Source organism: Haliotis rufescens, unplaced genomic scaffold (genome assembly GCF_023055435.1).
Source record: "Haliotis rufescens isolate VD_foot unplaced genomic scaffold, xgHalRufe1.0.p SCAF_16, whole genome shotgun sequence".
Taxonomy (NCBI): domain Eukaryota; kingdom Metazoa; phylum Mollusca; class Gastropoda; order Lepetellida; family Haliotidae; genus Haliotis; species Haliotis rufescens.
The window spans coordinates 27,156,077-27,171,705 of record NW_025963846.1 but is presented as its reverse complement, the minus strand read 5'-3'; the positions used below and the strand labels follow the sequence as shown (position 1 = coordinate 27,171,705).

Genomic DNA, 15,629 nt, shown 5'->3' with positions numbered 1-15,629 from the left:
AAGCCCTTTGAGCTACACACTGATGCAAGTTCTTTTGGATTAGGAGCAGTGCTGTACCAGGAGCAAGAAGGAACAAAGCAAGTTATAGCTTATGCCAGCCGAGGAGTCAACAAGGCAGAGAAGAATTATCCAGCGCATAAGTTAGAGTTTCTAGCACTGAAATGGGCAGTAACAGAGAAGTTCTATGACTACCTGTACGGACACAACTTTACTGTCTACACCGACAACAATCCTCTTACTTATGTCCTAACATCTGCAAAGCTGGACGCCACTGGACATCGCTGGTTAGCAGCCCTAGCTTCCTTTGACTTCAACATCAAGTATAAGCCAGGCAAAGGGAACACAGATGCTGATGCCTTATCCAGACTACCAAAGACTGAAGACAGAGACATTGCAACAGATGAAGTACAAGGCATTTGTGGAAGTTTGCAACCAAGAAACTACGTGGAGAGTCTCTGTTTCAGTGCAGAAGTTATTGATGAAGATGAAAATGGCAGTGAACTACCAAGTCTATCTACACGAGATTGGCACAAGGCTCAGCGCAGAGATCCTGAACTAGGTCCTATTATTGCAAATCTTCAGAACAGAAGGAGACCAGAAGTCCCAGTAAATCTTCGCCGGGAGATAGACCACTTACAACTACACCATGGAGTGCTTTATAGGTGTACCAACATCAATGGCAAGGAGAAGAGGCAACTTGTACTACCAGTTGCGTTTAGGAACAAGGCTCTAAGAGGACTACATGATGATGTTGGCCACCTTGGACGGGAACGTACCTTATCCCTGTGTAGAGATCGATTTTACTGGCCAGGGATGTCACGTGATGTCGATCTATGGATCAAGAGCTGTGAGAGATGCATCAGGAGAAAGATCCCAACTAATGCAAGAGCTCCACTGCATAACATCAGCACTAGTCAGCCACTTGAGATGGTCTGCATCGACTTCTTGACCTTGGAAACATCAAAAGGTGGATACCAGAACATCTTGGTACTTACGGACCATTTCACTCGTTATGCACAAGCATTCCCTACAAGGAACTTGACTGCCCGTACAACCGCAGAAGTCCTTTTTAACAGTTTCTTCGTACACTACGGTTTTCCTCAGAGGATACATTCTGATCAAGGTGCCAACTTTGAGAGTCGACTAGTGAAGGAACTGTGTCAAGTGGCTGGAATCGACAAATCGAGGACAACACCGTATCACCCCCAAGGAAACGGCATGTGCGAGCGATTTAATCGTACTCTGCTTGACATGTTAGGAACACTGGAGCCAACAAAGAAGACAGACTGGAAATCCCATGTAGCAAGCCTTGTCCATGCCTATAACAGCACCCAACATGACTCCACAGGAGAGAGCCCTTTCTTTTTGATGTTTGGTAGACAGCCTAGACTGCCAGTTGAACTTGCCTTTGGGATAGACAGGCCAGAAGAAAGGAAATCTCTCACTGATTATGTGCACTGTCTAAGGAAGAGACTTTCGGACTCCTACCAGACAGCAGCCACAGCAGCAGAGAAGGCAAGACAACAGCAGAAGAAGTACTATGATCTCAAGATCAGGGGTGCTACAGTACATCCAGGGGACAGGGTTCTAGTCAAGGTTGTTGCTTTTGATGGTAAGCATAAGATTGCTGACAGATGGGAAGAGGACACTTACATTGTGGAAAGTCAACCGAATCCTGAGATACCCGTCTATGTCGTCCAGAAGGAGAATGGTGATGGGAAGAAGAGGACCTTACACCGGAATCTCTTGTTGCCCATCGGCTCCTTGTTACCATCATCTCAACAACGACCAACACCAGCACCAAGGAAGAGAAGGCAGGAACAGGAAGAAAAGAAGGACCAGACAGATGTCAGCACAGAAGAGCCAAACTCAACTGATTGCGACAGTGTCGATGGTGAAGTAGATGTAACTCTACTAGTGACAGAAGTTCCACCTGCTGAGTCAGTCCCGAAGACTTCAGTCATCGCTGTTGAAGGGAACAGTGCTGAGATTGCTGAAGATGACTCCACTGAAACAGTCTTGGATCAGGACCACTCTACAGCGAGTTTACCTGATGCCGCGATTCAGGGGAGGGAGGAGGATGTGACACAGACAGGTGAGACAGAGCCTCGGGTGCAACCTGTGGACGAAGAGGAGACATTACCAAAGGAAGGAGATGTTCCAACAGAGGGAGAAATTCACTCTGAAGAAAGCCTGCCAACCCATGAGGAGACAGCACCTTCTCCTTCGACGCCACCAAGACGATCTGGAAGGGAAAGGCGTCAACCAGCTTGGATCACCAGTGGTGAGTATACTATGGCACAAACAGTGGTACCACCAGCAGATTGGGAGAGAAGAGCCAACTACCTGAGATCACTAGCAGAAAATGGAACATTGAAGGACCTCCCCGCCGATGCCTACAGAGCCATACTCTCACTGGTCACGAATTCTTAGAATTCTACACCTCTGATTATGAATTTGTATATAGCCTAATATCTGTATTTGTGTTTGTTTCAGGAAATGCCGGGACGCCATTTCACAATAGGGGGGAGTATGTGGCAGGATGTATATATTTGGGATTATTTTAAAAGTAGTTTAGTATAAACTTATCCAAAACATAGGTATTTTATTGTATTTATTAAATAAATTAGTTTACTTAGTCCACTAACTCACACCTCAGTAACATAATCTAACATGTGGTGATTGATTCTTTGTGCTAAGGCTACTGCGGTTTCAGCCTAGCTTATTGTTCTCTGCCGGTCAGCTTGGCCTGGCTTTGTATTTCCCGCGTCACATGACCACCTTGGTCATGTACTTCATACCTTTACTATGTGCACCATTTCTAGTCACAACTCTCACTGGGAAAGGACCATTCAGTTTGGGGTGAGTTAAATATATTTATTATCATTGTACTTAGATTTCTAGTCACAACTCTCACTGGGAAAGGACCATTCAGTTTGGGGTCACGTAAGATACTGGATTGTGGACCATCATTGGAATAAATCCAGTTGTAAAAACAGCATGCTTTTGTGTCTCCATTACCCTGCATAAGCCTCTGCGACAGATATACACATGCACAAAAGTTAAGCGCCACCATATTCATAGTCTCTTGATTTCACGTGTTTGGAATCAGAATTACGAAATATGATGATGTATGACTGAACTAGGCTTCCATAGTTTCATGAACCCAAATTTGTCCAGATACCACAAGGAGGGCGTGCTTTACGTGTTGCTGCAGTTCCCCTACCCAATAAATAGTGAAATTCAAGTTTCAGACACGTGGTTGCATATTGCTCCTGTGTGAGATACCCCTTCCAATAGAGGTTGAAAATCAGCCATGGTGAGGAAAAAGTTAACGAACGCTGAAAGATGGCAAGTGATAGGCATGACAAATGCTGGCATGTCATGCAGGGCCATTGCAAGACGAATGGGTCGTCATCATAGTGTTATCACTCGTTTGATTGTCAGACATGGTCAAACCAATGATGTCAATGACAGGCATAGGTCAGGTAGGCCAAGAAAGACCTCTAACAGAGAGGATAGACGTCTTTTCAGGATAGTCAGACGAAATCGATTTGCCACTTCAACAGATTTAAGACTGCAGTGGATTACCAATCAGAGACTCTCGACGATGACCATAAGGCGTCGCCTCAGAGCGGCTGGTTATAACGCCAGAAGACCAGTAAAACGTCCTCAACTGACTGAGAGGCACATGCGGAATCGTCTGATATGGTGTCGTGCCCGTAGTCGATGGAACTTGGCCAACTGGAGAAGGATCCATTGGTCTGACGAGTGTCGAATGCTGCTACGAACTGTTGATGGTCGAATACGTGTTTGGGGGGAATGTAACACTCGTTTTGCACAAAGGAACATCCAGAAGACCTTAGCATGTGTCGGGGGATCTGTCATGATATGGGGTTGTATTTCCTTCGGCTGCAAACTTCCCCTGGTGACAATTCGTGGAAACCTGAATGGCCAACAATACCAAGATGCCGTTCTTCGTCCAGTGGTAGTCCCTCATTTTGACAACCATCCTCTTCAGACAAGACCTGTTTACATGGACGACAATGCTAGACCACTAAGAAATCATGCAGTTTTGGCTTATTTGCGTCAAGAAGCTATTGCCACTCTTCCTTGGCCGGCCTGTAGTCAGGATCTTAATCCGATTGATCATCTCTGGGACATTCTTGGCCGGAAAATCAGTCATCGTGATCCCCCAGTTCAAAATCTCGTTTGCCTCAGAGAAGCATTCAACGACTTGTAATGAGTATAAGGCGTGGGGTTGAAGCTGTGGTCAATGTCGTGGATCATACACACGTTACTGACGTTTCTGTCTTGCAATAGACTCCCTAGGGTGTCTATGTGACACCTGATATGGTCTGCTGATATCATGAAAGTTACATGACAAAAAAAGCTTTTCAATGTTTTCTAAACCTTCAATTTCTGGCATTGGGTAAAATTCCTTTCTACTCATATTCTTTTGGAACACGAGATAAACTTGCTTTGGGACAACTTTTGTATCACAGGAGGTTTACACATACGGCTTATAACAATCGTACATCTCGTTATAATAGTCATCATTAAGTGCCAAAAGTAACAGCTCACAAATATGGTGGGTAGCGCTTAACGTTTGTGCATGTGTATAGATACAATGCCATGTATATTGTAAAAAAACGTGATTAAATCAACTAAGACAACATCGTTTCAGATAGAAAACTTTCATTACACCACAGCTTGACATCTGATGGTAACAGAACATTTTTTTACCAATAGACATTAGAATGTTAAAAAGTCATAAGCTAAAATTCAACATCAAACAGTGTTTCAATCATGGCTCTCATAGTTCAATCATGGCACCCATCCTGCTGGGCTATTGAAATAAGCTCTTAAATAGTCCCTTTGCCTCTTGCCCAAAACAGTGTCCCTGTTTCCTCCCTGTGGGAAGTGGCAGTCTGGCAGGTTGGCATCTTGTCTCCAGGCACCAGGGATGAGGATGTGTGCAGCATCTTCAGCATCCACTTGAATGTTTTGAATGGCTGGGTTTCGGGTACGGATGAGGTTGAGAAGGCACACATAAGCTTCAAAAATGGTCTGTACAGTCACTGGCAACAGCTGCATTGTTGACAAGAGGACTCTCCATCTCTGGGTCAGAATGCCAAATACATTTTTAACCACACGTCTGGCTCTAGAAATGCAATCATTTGTTCTGTAGTCAGGTGACGGCCTGAATATGGCCAAGGTGAAGGTTGAGGGAGTCCAACAGAGTCCATCTCCCCGAGGCAAGAGAGTTAACTGACTTTAAAAGTCCAGTTTCCACCCTTGCCGAAGTAGGCTGGAATTCCTTGGCTCGTAGCGCCACCAGTGGCTGTTATGAGTTATGTCTCTCTATGACTCTCCTATGGACCAATCAGATTCCACCTCTCGTATCACTTGCATTTGCTTCAAACAAATGGCGGCGCCCAGACAAAACGATCTGATCGACAATCAAGATCTATATTGCGATAAAACGACCTTACATCACGAAGTGCTTCAAATCATGTGAGCACGTTGATTACAAAACTTACGAACCGGATTTCGATTTCGGTGCGCGATTTTTATTGGACTATGCATAGGCTCGTTAGTCCAGCCAAAATGTAACTCCATAATACCTGTCTAGTTCGGCAAGGATGGAAACTGGACTTTTATAATATGTTAACTCTCTTGCCTCGGGAACATGAAAGGAGTCATTTTCTAAACAGACTGGCTTCCAAAAAGACCAACAACTATCCACATAAATTTGTAATCAGCATCTACCAGGGCCATTATTACGACTGAAAAGAAGCCTTTGTAGTTGTGGTACATAGTTCCAGCCTGGGAGGCTTTCTGATGGCAACATGTTTCCCACCGAGGGCACCACAGGCATGTGGGAGTTTCCAGCGCATGCGGAAATTCTCAGCAACTTCTTCCCAAGTGCCTCTGTCAACAGGGCATGTGATGACTTCTTTCTTAAGTACCATCACCAAGGCTTCACAGACATGTTTCACCAACAAGCATATTGCGTTTTGGGGCTTCCTTCAATTCATATTGCAAGGTGGCATAGGAATCTCCAATTGCCAGATGATGCAGTGTGATGGCAAGCTTCATACCGGGTTCCAGAGCCTTTCTGTAGTTGGTGTCTTGTTTATTTTAATGAAGGGGGTGATTCGTTCAAGAAGTTCGTCAAACATGGGTGGGGTAATTCTCAAGAAGTTATAGAAGGACTCTTGATCATCCAGACGGAGCTCCTCCATCAGCTGATGATAATGTCCCACAACTATTCTCCTCTCATGTTTCAGCCACTTCCTCACCCAACAGTTTCTTACTTGTCTCCTCCTTTCTTCCTTGTCTCCTCCTTTCTTCCTCTACCATCTCCTTGTACTCTTCCTCTACTTCCAGCATAAATGGATAAAACCAACATTCAATGTTTAATGTATGCAAAGTTATCCATGGTTCTGGGCACAAATCTTGAACATCTTCACGTCAGGAAACGATGCGCACTGCCCGAAATCTCAAGCCCATCTGATGAACCTGAAACCCTAGCTGTATGTGTACCCTAGCTTATCCTATCGTACTTGAGACGATGGTTGTAGAAAGAACTGCGTGAAAACTGCATAAACATACTCAAAACTAGGAGAATTTTATGAGAACCTACTAAGAACCTTTAGAACCATGTAGAAACGTGTTGCAAACTGCTTCAGAATTTTATATTTGGTTTGAAAAGTATTTGCACGGAATAAGGATTGACTAAGGACGTAATGCAGTCAACTGGGCCTGTCACCGAACGGGATGAACGATTAACAAACGGATCCGGTCGGTGTGCAGACGTACTGAAATTTATGTCCTACTGCACCACGTCGCAACACGTCCCTAGTAGGTTCGAAGTACGCCAATTCCGTTGGTAATACGTCTTTCTCGTTTTAAGTACCTTTTCAATCCGACTTATTGCAAGACGGAATGGACGGGATAAAATCTTGGGCAGACTCAAAGTTCAAGAGCACCCTCCCCGTCCGTGCCCGTCCATAAAGTTCGTTAAAAGACTATCAATAGTTTCTACTACGTCCACTACGTTCATACACAGTTGGAGCCCGTTCGACAACATTTTCACGAACGTTTTGAGAACTACTTTGGTGTGATTGGAGTATAACATTGGTTTTAAAGGTGACAAGGATCATTTAGAATTCTAAAATCTGAGCCAACAACTTGTCCTCTGTACAGTTCGTCTAGGGTTTCAACGCGACTTCCATGTAGGTCACATACTAACACTGGACAACGCAACAACACGTATACAACTTTTGTGCAATAGTGACCTTACTGTAGAATCAGGACTGAAAGGCCGTGGTTTTCTGGCAAAGTGGAGACGGGACCGTCGCTTGCTTGAGTATTCTTGGCGAAATTTGGGTTGTTCTCGATTCACAGACACTTGTATTACGTGTTGTTTGTTTGTTTGTTGTGTAACGCCACACTCAGCAATATTCCAGCTATATTACGACGGTCTGTAAATAATCGAGTCTCGACCAGACAATCCAGAGATTGACATCGTGAGCATCGATACTTGTATAACGTTAGTACATTTACTGTTTCAACTTTTATAACAAAAGGAAAACGCTTTGACGACATATTTCATGTAATACAACGCCGTCAGCATAAGTGAATAATCCTTGTCAACAAAAGGCAATCAGTTCGGCCAATGTTGATGTTGACCAGAGAAGTGTAGACAGCGCTGAGCAAAGTAAAACACTCTTTTGTGGAACAGAACCATTCTGTAAGCAGCCTATATTTCTAGGTATACATGCTTGGGATGGAACGCGTTTGCAAAATACTAATACACTCATTGTTCATTTGATGTCCAATAAAAAGGGAAACATGCGCACAATGTCTAGAAACAGTGAATATTCTTTTCCCCAAAATATTAAGACGGTCGTTCCCCACAGTTTCACTGATGGCCGGAACATGAGTAGAAGTTCCTATTCTGTGTTTTGTGCCTTACAGTTGGACATATTTACATTTAATCCTATCTATACCCACCTAAGGCAGGGGGCGGAGGTGGTATAAATCCCTGCTGAACATGTCCTGCAAGAGTAAGATGATTTCCATTAGGCAAATGTCATGAATAAACATGTGGTCATTTCGGTGTCAATATAAGGTGAGGTGAAATTGGATTTAAAGTCGCATTCCAGATTTGTGCACCTATATAGCGACGTGCATGTGTGTGTGTGTGTGTGTGTGTGTGTGTGTGTGTGTGTGTGTGTGTGTGTGTGTGTGTGCTTGTACTACTCCGGACTGATGTTGATTTATAGTGCTAACCCACTGAGATACCATGCCGCAGTTTAACATGATTAATCCACTCAGACACAGTATACTGACTCCGAGCCGACCAGCCCCTCAATGCCGAGCACCAGACAGGGCAACAACAAGTATCATCTTTTAACGTCTTTTGGTATGCAGCGGCCGGGGATCCAACCCTGGACCTTCCCCTTTCTGAGCGGACGAGCTACCACTAGATCGTGGAGGCGGTCAATAACACGTGTGTTCAATAGAAAAAGAGCGATTAAGCCTTAAAATATTTAGTTTGAAATCACATCAAGATACTGATCGTAAACAAAACAAGAAAAGTATATGGAGGAATGTGTGGGTTGCATATGGCCCATCTTCCAGAGGCAAGACAGTTAACTGACTATAAAAGTCCAGTTTCAACCCTTGCCGTCAGAATGTTATATTTGGTTTGAAAGATATTTGCACGGAATAAGGATTGACTAAGAACGTAATTCGGTCAAATTGGGTCCGTCACCGAATGGGATGAACGAGTAACAAACGGCCCCGGTCGGTGTGCAGACGTACTGAAATTTATGTCCTACTGCACCACGTCGTCACACGTCCCTAGTAGATTCGAAGTACGGCAAATCCGTTGGTAATACGTCTTTCTCGTTTGAAGTACGTTGTCAATCCGACTAATTGCAGGAAGGGATGGACGGGATAAAATCTTAAGCACCCTCCCCGTCCGAGCCTGTCCATAAAGTTCGTAAAAAGACTATCAATAGTTTCTACTACGTCCACTTTGTTCATACACAGGTGTTGCCCGTTCGACAACATGTTCACGAACGTATTGAGAACTACTTTGGTGTGATGGGGGTATAACATTGGTTTTAAAGGTGACAAGGATCATTAAGAATTCTAAAATCTGAGCCAACAACTTGTCCTCTGTACAGTTCGTCTAGGGTTTTAATGCGACATCCATGTCGCTCACATACTAACACTGGACAACGCAACAACACGTATACAACTTTTGTGCAATAGTGACCTTACTGTAGAATCAGTATTGAGAGGCCGTGGTTTTCTGGCAAAGTGGAGACGGGACCGTCGCTTGCTTGAGTATTCTTGGCGAAATTTGGGTTGTTCTCCATTCACCGACACTTGTATTACGTGTTGTTTGTTTGTTTGTTTTGTAACGCCACACCCAGCAATATTCCAGCTATATTACGACGGTCTGTAAATAATCGAGTCTCGACCAGACAATCCAGTGATTGACATCGTGAGCATCGATACTTGTATAACGTTAGTACATTTACTGTTTCAACTTGTATAACAAAAGGAAAACGCTTTGACGACATATTTCATGTAATACAACGCCGCCAGCATACGTGAATCAGCCTTGTCAACAAAAGGCCATCAGTTCGGCCAATGTTGATGTTGACCAGAGAAGTGTAGACAGCGCTGCGCAAAGTAAAACACTCTTTTGTGGAACAGAACCATTCTGTAAGCAGCCTATATTTCTCGGTATACATGCTTGGGATGGAACGCGTTTGCAAAATACTAATACACTCATTGTTCATTTGATGTCCAATAAAAAGGGAAACATGCGCACAATGTCTAGAAACAGTGAAAATTCTTTTAAAAAAATATTAAGACGGTCGTTCCCCACAGTTTCGCTGATGGCCGGAACACAAGTAGAAGTTCCTATTCTGTGTTTTGTGCCTTACAGTTGGACGTATTTACATTTAATTCTATCTATACCCACCTAAGGCAGGGGGCGGAGGTGGTATAAATCCCTGCTGAACATGTCCTGCAAGAGTAAGATGATTTCCATTAGGCAAATGTCATGAATAAACATGTGGTCATTTCGGTGTCAATTTAAGGTGAGGTGAAATTGGATTTAAAGTCGCATTCCAGATTTGTGCACTTATATAGCGACGTGTGTGTGTGTGTGTGTATGTGTGTGTGTGTGTGTGTGTGTGTGTGTGTGTGTGTGTGTGTGTGTGTGTGTGTGTGTGTGTGTGTGTGTCTGCTTGTACTACTCCGAACTGATGCTGATTTATAGTGCTAGCCCACTGAGATACCATGCCGCAGTTTAACATGATTACCCCACTCAGACACAGTACGCCAACACCTGGCCGACCAGCCCCTTAATGCCAAGCACCAGACAGGGCAACAACAAGTATCATCTTGATGTCTTTTGGTATGACGCGGCTGGGGATCCAACCCCGGACCTTCCCCTTTCTGAGCGGACGAGCTACCACTAAATCGTGGAGGCGGTCAATAAAACGTGTGTTCAATAGAACAAGAGTGATTAAGCCTTAAAATATTTAGTTTGAAATCACATCAAGATACTGATCGTAAACACAAGAAAAATATATGAAGGAATATGTGGGTTGCATATGACCCTTCTTCCCGAGGCATGAGAGTTAACTGACTATAAAAGTTTCCATCCTCGCCGTCAGAATTTTATATTTGGTTTGAAAAGTATTTGCACGGAATAAGGATTGACTAAGAACGTAATTCGGTCAAATTGGGTCTGTCACCGAATGGGATGAACGAGTAACAAACGGCCCCGGTTGGTGTGCAGACGTACTGAAATTTATGTCCTACTGCACCACGTCGTCACACGTCCCTAGTAGATTCGAAGTACGGCAATTCCGTTGGTAATACGTCTTTCTCGTTTGAAGTACGTTGTCAATCCGACTAATTGCAGGACGGGATGGACGGGATAAAATCTTTAGCCCCCTCCCCGTCCGAGCCCGTCCATAAAGTTCGTAAAAAGACTATCAATAGTTTCGACTGCGTCCACTACGTTCATACACAGGTGTTGCCCGTTCGACAACATTTTCACGAACGTATTGAGAACTACTTTGGTGTGATGGGGATATAACATTGGTTTTAAAGGTGACAAGGATCATTTAGAATTCTAAAATCTGAGCCAACGACTTGTCCTCTGTACAGTTCGTCTAGGGTTTCAACGCGACATCCATGTCGCTCACATACTTACACTGGACAACGCAACAACACGTTTACAACTGTTGTGCAATAGTGACCTTACTGTAGAATCAGTACTGAAAGGCCGTGGTTTTCTGGCAAAGTGGAGACGGGACAGACGCTTGCTTGAGTATTCTTGGCGAAATTTGGGTTGTTCTCGATTCACAGACACTTGTATTACATGTTGTTTGTTTGTTTGTTTGTTTGTTGTGTAACGGCACACTCAGCAATATTCCAGCTATATGACGACGGTTTGTAAATAATCGAGTCTGGACCAGACAATCTAGAGATTGACATCGTGAGCATCGATACTTGTATAACGTTAGTACATTTACTGTTTCAACTTGTATAACAAAAGGAAAACGGTTTGACGACATATTTCATGTAATACAACGCCGTCAGCATACATGAATCATCCTTGTCAACAAAAGGCCATCAGTTCGGCCAATGTTGATGTTGACCAGAGAAGTGTAGACAGCGCTGAGCAAAGTAAAATATTCTTTTGTGGAGCTGAATCATTCTGTAAGCAGCCTATATTTTTCTCGGAAAACATGCTTGGAATGGAACGCGTTTGCAAAATACTAATACACTCATTGTTCATTTGATGTCCAATAAAAGGGAAACTTGCGCACAATGTCTAGAAACAGTGAATATTCTTTTTCCCAAAATATTAAGACGGTCGTTCCCCACAGTTTCATTGATGGCCGGAACACGAGTAGAAGTTCCTATTCTGTGTTTTGTGCCTTACAGTTGGACATATTTACATTTAATCCTATCTATACCCACCTAAGGCAGGGGGCGGAGGTGGTATAAATCCCTGCTGAGCATGTCCTGCAAGAGTAAGATGATTTCCATTAGGCAAATGTCATGAATAAACATGTGGTCATTTCGGTGTCAATATAAGGTGATGTGATATTGGATTTAAAGTCGCATTCCAGATTTGTGCAATTATATAGCAACGTGCATGGGTGTGTGTGTGTGTGTGTGTGTGTGTGTGTATGTGTGTGTGTGTGTGTGTGTGTGTGTGTGTGTGTCTGCTTGTTCTAGTCCGGACTGATGCTGATTTATAGTGCTAGCCCACTGAGATACCATGCCGCAGTTTAACATGATTACCCCACTCAGACACAGTATACTGACTCCGAGCCGACCACCCCCTCAATGCCGAGCACCAGACAGGGCAACAACAAGTATCATCTTTTAACGTCTTTTGGTATGACGCGGCCGGGGATCCAACCCCGGACCTTCACCTTTCTGAGCGGACGAGCTACCACTAGATCGTGGAGGCGCTCAATAAAACGTGTGTTCAATAGAACAAGAGCGATTAAGCCTTAACATATTTAGTTTGAAATCACATCAAGATACTGATCGTTAACAAAACAAGAAAAAATATATGGAGGAATGTGTGGGTTGCATATGGCCCATCTTCCCGAGGCAAGACAGTTAACTGACTATAAAAGTCCAGTTTCAACCCTTGCGGTCAGAATTTTATATTTGGTTTGAACAATATTTGCCCGGAATAAGGATTGACTAAGAACGTAATTCGGTCAAATTGGGTCTGTCTCCGAACGGTATGAACGAATAACAAACGGACCCGGTCGGTGTGCACACATACTGAAATTTATGTCGTACTGGACCACGTCGTAACACGTCCCTAGTAGGTTCGAAGTACGTCAATTCCGTTGGTAATACGTCTTTCTCGTTTGAAGTACGTTGTCAATCCGACTAATTGCAGGACGGGATGGACGGGATAAAATCTTTAGCCCCCTCCCCGTCCGAGCCCGTCCATAAAGTTCGTAAAAAGACTATCAATAGTTTCGACTGCGTCCACTACGTTCATACACAGGTGTTGCCCGTTCGACAACATTTTCACGAACGTATTGAGAACTACTTTGGTGTGATGGGGATATAACATTGGTTTTAAAGGTGACAAGGATCATTTAGAATTCTAAAATCTGAGCCAACGACTTGTCCTCTGTACAGTTCGTCTAGGGTTTCAACGCGACATCCATGTCGCTCACATACTAACACTGGACAACGCAACAACACGTATACAACTTTTGTGCAATAGTGACCTTACTGTAGAATCAGTATTGAGAGGCCGTGGTTTTCTGGCAAAGTGGAGACGGGACCGTCGCTTGCTTGAGTATTCTTGGCGAAATTTGGGTTGTTCTCCATTCACCGACACTTGTATTACGTGTTGTTTGTTTGTTTGTTTTGTAACGCCACACCCAGCAATATTCCAGCTATATTACGACGGTCTGTAAATAATCGAGTCTCGACCAGACAATCCAGTGATTGACATCGTGAGCATCGATACTTGTATAACGTTAGTACATTTACTGTTTCAACTTGTATAACAAAAGGAAAACGCTTTGACGACATATTTCATGTAATACAACGCCGCCAGCATACGTGAATCAGCCTTGTCAACAAAAGGCCATCAGTTCGGCCAATGTTGATGTTGACCAGAGAAGTGTAGACAGCGCTGCGCAAAGTAAAACACTCTTTTGTGGAACAGAACCATTCTGTAAGCAGCCTATATTTCTCGGTATACATGCTTGGGATGGAACGCGTTTGCAAAATACTAATACACTCATTGTTCATTTGATGTCCAATAAAAAGGGAAACATGCGCACAATGTCTAGAAACAGTGAAAATTCTTTTAAAAAAATATTAAGACGGTCGTTCCCCACAGTTTCATTGATGGCCGGAACACAAGTAGAAGTTCCTATTCTGTGTTTTGTGCCTTACAGTTGGACGTATTTACATTTAATTCTATCTATACCCACCTAAGGCAGGGGGCGGAGGTGGTATAAATCCCTGCTGAACATGTCCTGCAAGAGTAAGATGATTTCCATTAGGCAAATGTCATGAATAAACATGTGGTCATTTCGGTGTCAATTTAAGGTGAGGTGAAATTGGATTTAAAGTCGCATTCCAGATTTGTGCACTTATATAGCGACGTGTGTGTGTGTGTGTGTATGTGTGTGTGTGTGTGTGTGTGTGTGTGTGTGTGTGTGTGTGTGTGTGTGTGTGTGTGTGTGTGTGTGTGTGTGTGTGTGTGTGTGTGTGTGTGTGTGTGTGTGTGTCTGCTTGTACTACTCCGAACTGATGCTGATTTATAGTGCTAGCCCACTGAGATACCATGCCGCAGTTTAACATGATTACCCCACTCAGACACAGTACGCCAACACCTGGCCGACCAGCCCCTTAATGCCAAGCACCAGACAGGGCAACAACAAGTATCATCTTGATGTCTTTTGGTATGACGCGGCTGGGGATCCAACCCCGGACCTTCCCCTTTCTGAGCGGACGAGCTACCACTAAATCGTGGAGGCGGTCAATAAAACGTGTGTTCAATAGAACAAGAGTGATTAAGCCTTAAAATATTTAGTTTGAAATCACATCAAGATACTGATCGTAAACACAAGAAAAATATATGAAGGAATATGTGGGTTGCATATGACCCTTCTTCCCGAGGCATGAGAGTTAACTGACTATAAAAGTTTCCATCCTCGCCGTCAGAATTTTATATTTGGTTTGAAAAGTATTTGCACGGAATAAGGATTGACTAAGAACGTAATTCGGTCAAATTGGGTCTGTCACCGAATGGGATGAACGAGTAACAAACGGCCCCGGTTGGTGTGCAGACGTACTGAAATTTATGTCCTACTGCACCACGTCGTCACACGTCCCTAGTAGATTCGAAGTACGGCAATTCCGTTGGTAATACGTCTTTCTCGTTTGAAGTACGTTGTCAATCCGACTAATTGCAGGACGGGATGGACGGGATAAAATCTTTAGCCCCCTCCCCGTCCGAGCCCGTCCATAAAGTTCGTAAAAAGACTATCAATAGTTTCGACTGCGTCCACTACGTTCATACACAGGTGTTGCCCGTTCGACAACATTTTCACGAACGTATTGAGAACTACTTTGGTGTGATGGGGATATAACATTGGTTTTAAAGGTGACAAGGATCATTTAGAATTCTAAAATCTGAGCCAACGACTTGTCCTCTGTACAGTTCGTCTAGGGTTTCAACGCGACATCCATGTCGCTCACATACTTACACTGGACAACGCAACAACACGTTTACAACTGTTGTGCAATAGTGACCTTACTGTAGAATCAGTACTGAAAGGCCGTGGTTTTCTGGCAAAGTGGAGACGGGACAGACGCTTGCTTGAGTATTCTTGGCGAAATTTGGGTTGTTCTCGATTCACAGACACTTGTATTACATGTTGTTTGTTTGTTTGTTTGTTTGTTGTGTAACGGCACACTCAGCAATATTCCAGCTATATGACGACGGTTTGTAAATAATCGAGTCTGGACCAGACAATCTAGAGATTGACATCGTGAGCATCGATACTTGTATAACGTTAGTA

The 15,629-nt window shown here is 43.6% G+C and overlaps 1 protein-coding gene across 3 annotated transcripts in view; it reads right to left on the bottom strand.

Moving 5' to 3' along the window:
- The window catches only part of LOC124113942 (splicing factor 3B subunit 4-like), a 143,113-nt gene that overhangs the window by 111,891 nt on the left and 15,593 nt on the right, over positions 1–15,629 (bottom strand). For all 3 annotated transcript variants that reach the window (XM_048397075.1, XM_048397073.1, XM_048397074.1), the window contains 4 exons: positions 14,034–14,078; positions 12,031–12,075; positions 10,013–10,057; positions 8,023–8,067 (listed from right to left, as the gene is read on the bottom strand). In XM_048397075.1, the coding sequence (XP_048253032.1) occupies positions 8,023–8,067; positions 10,013–10,057; positions 12,031–12,075; positions 14,034–14,078 (180 nt within the window). The remainder of the gene's footprint in view (positions 1–8,022; positions 8,068–10,012; positions 10,058–12,030; positions 12,076–14,033; positions 14,079–15,629) is intronic.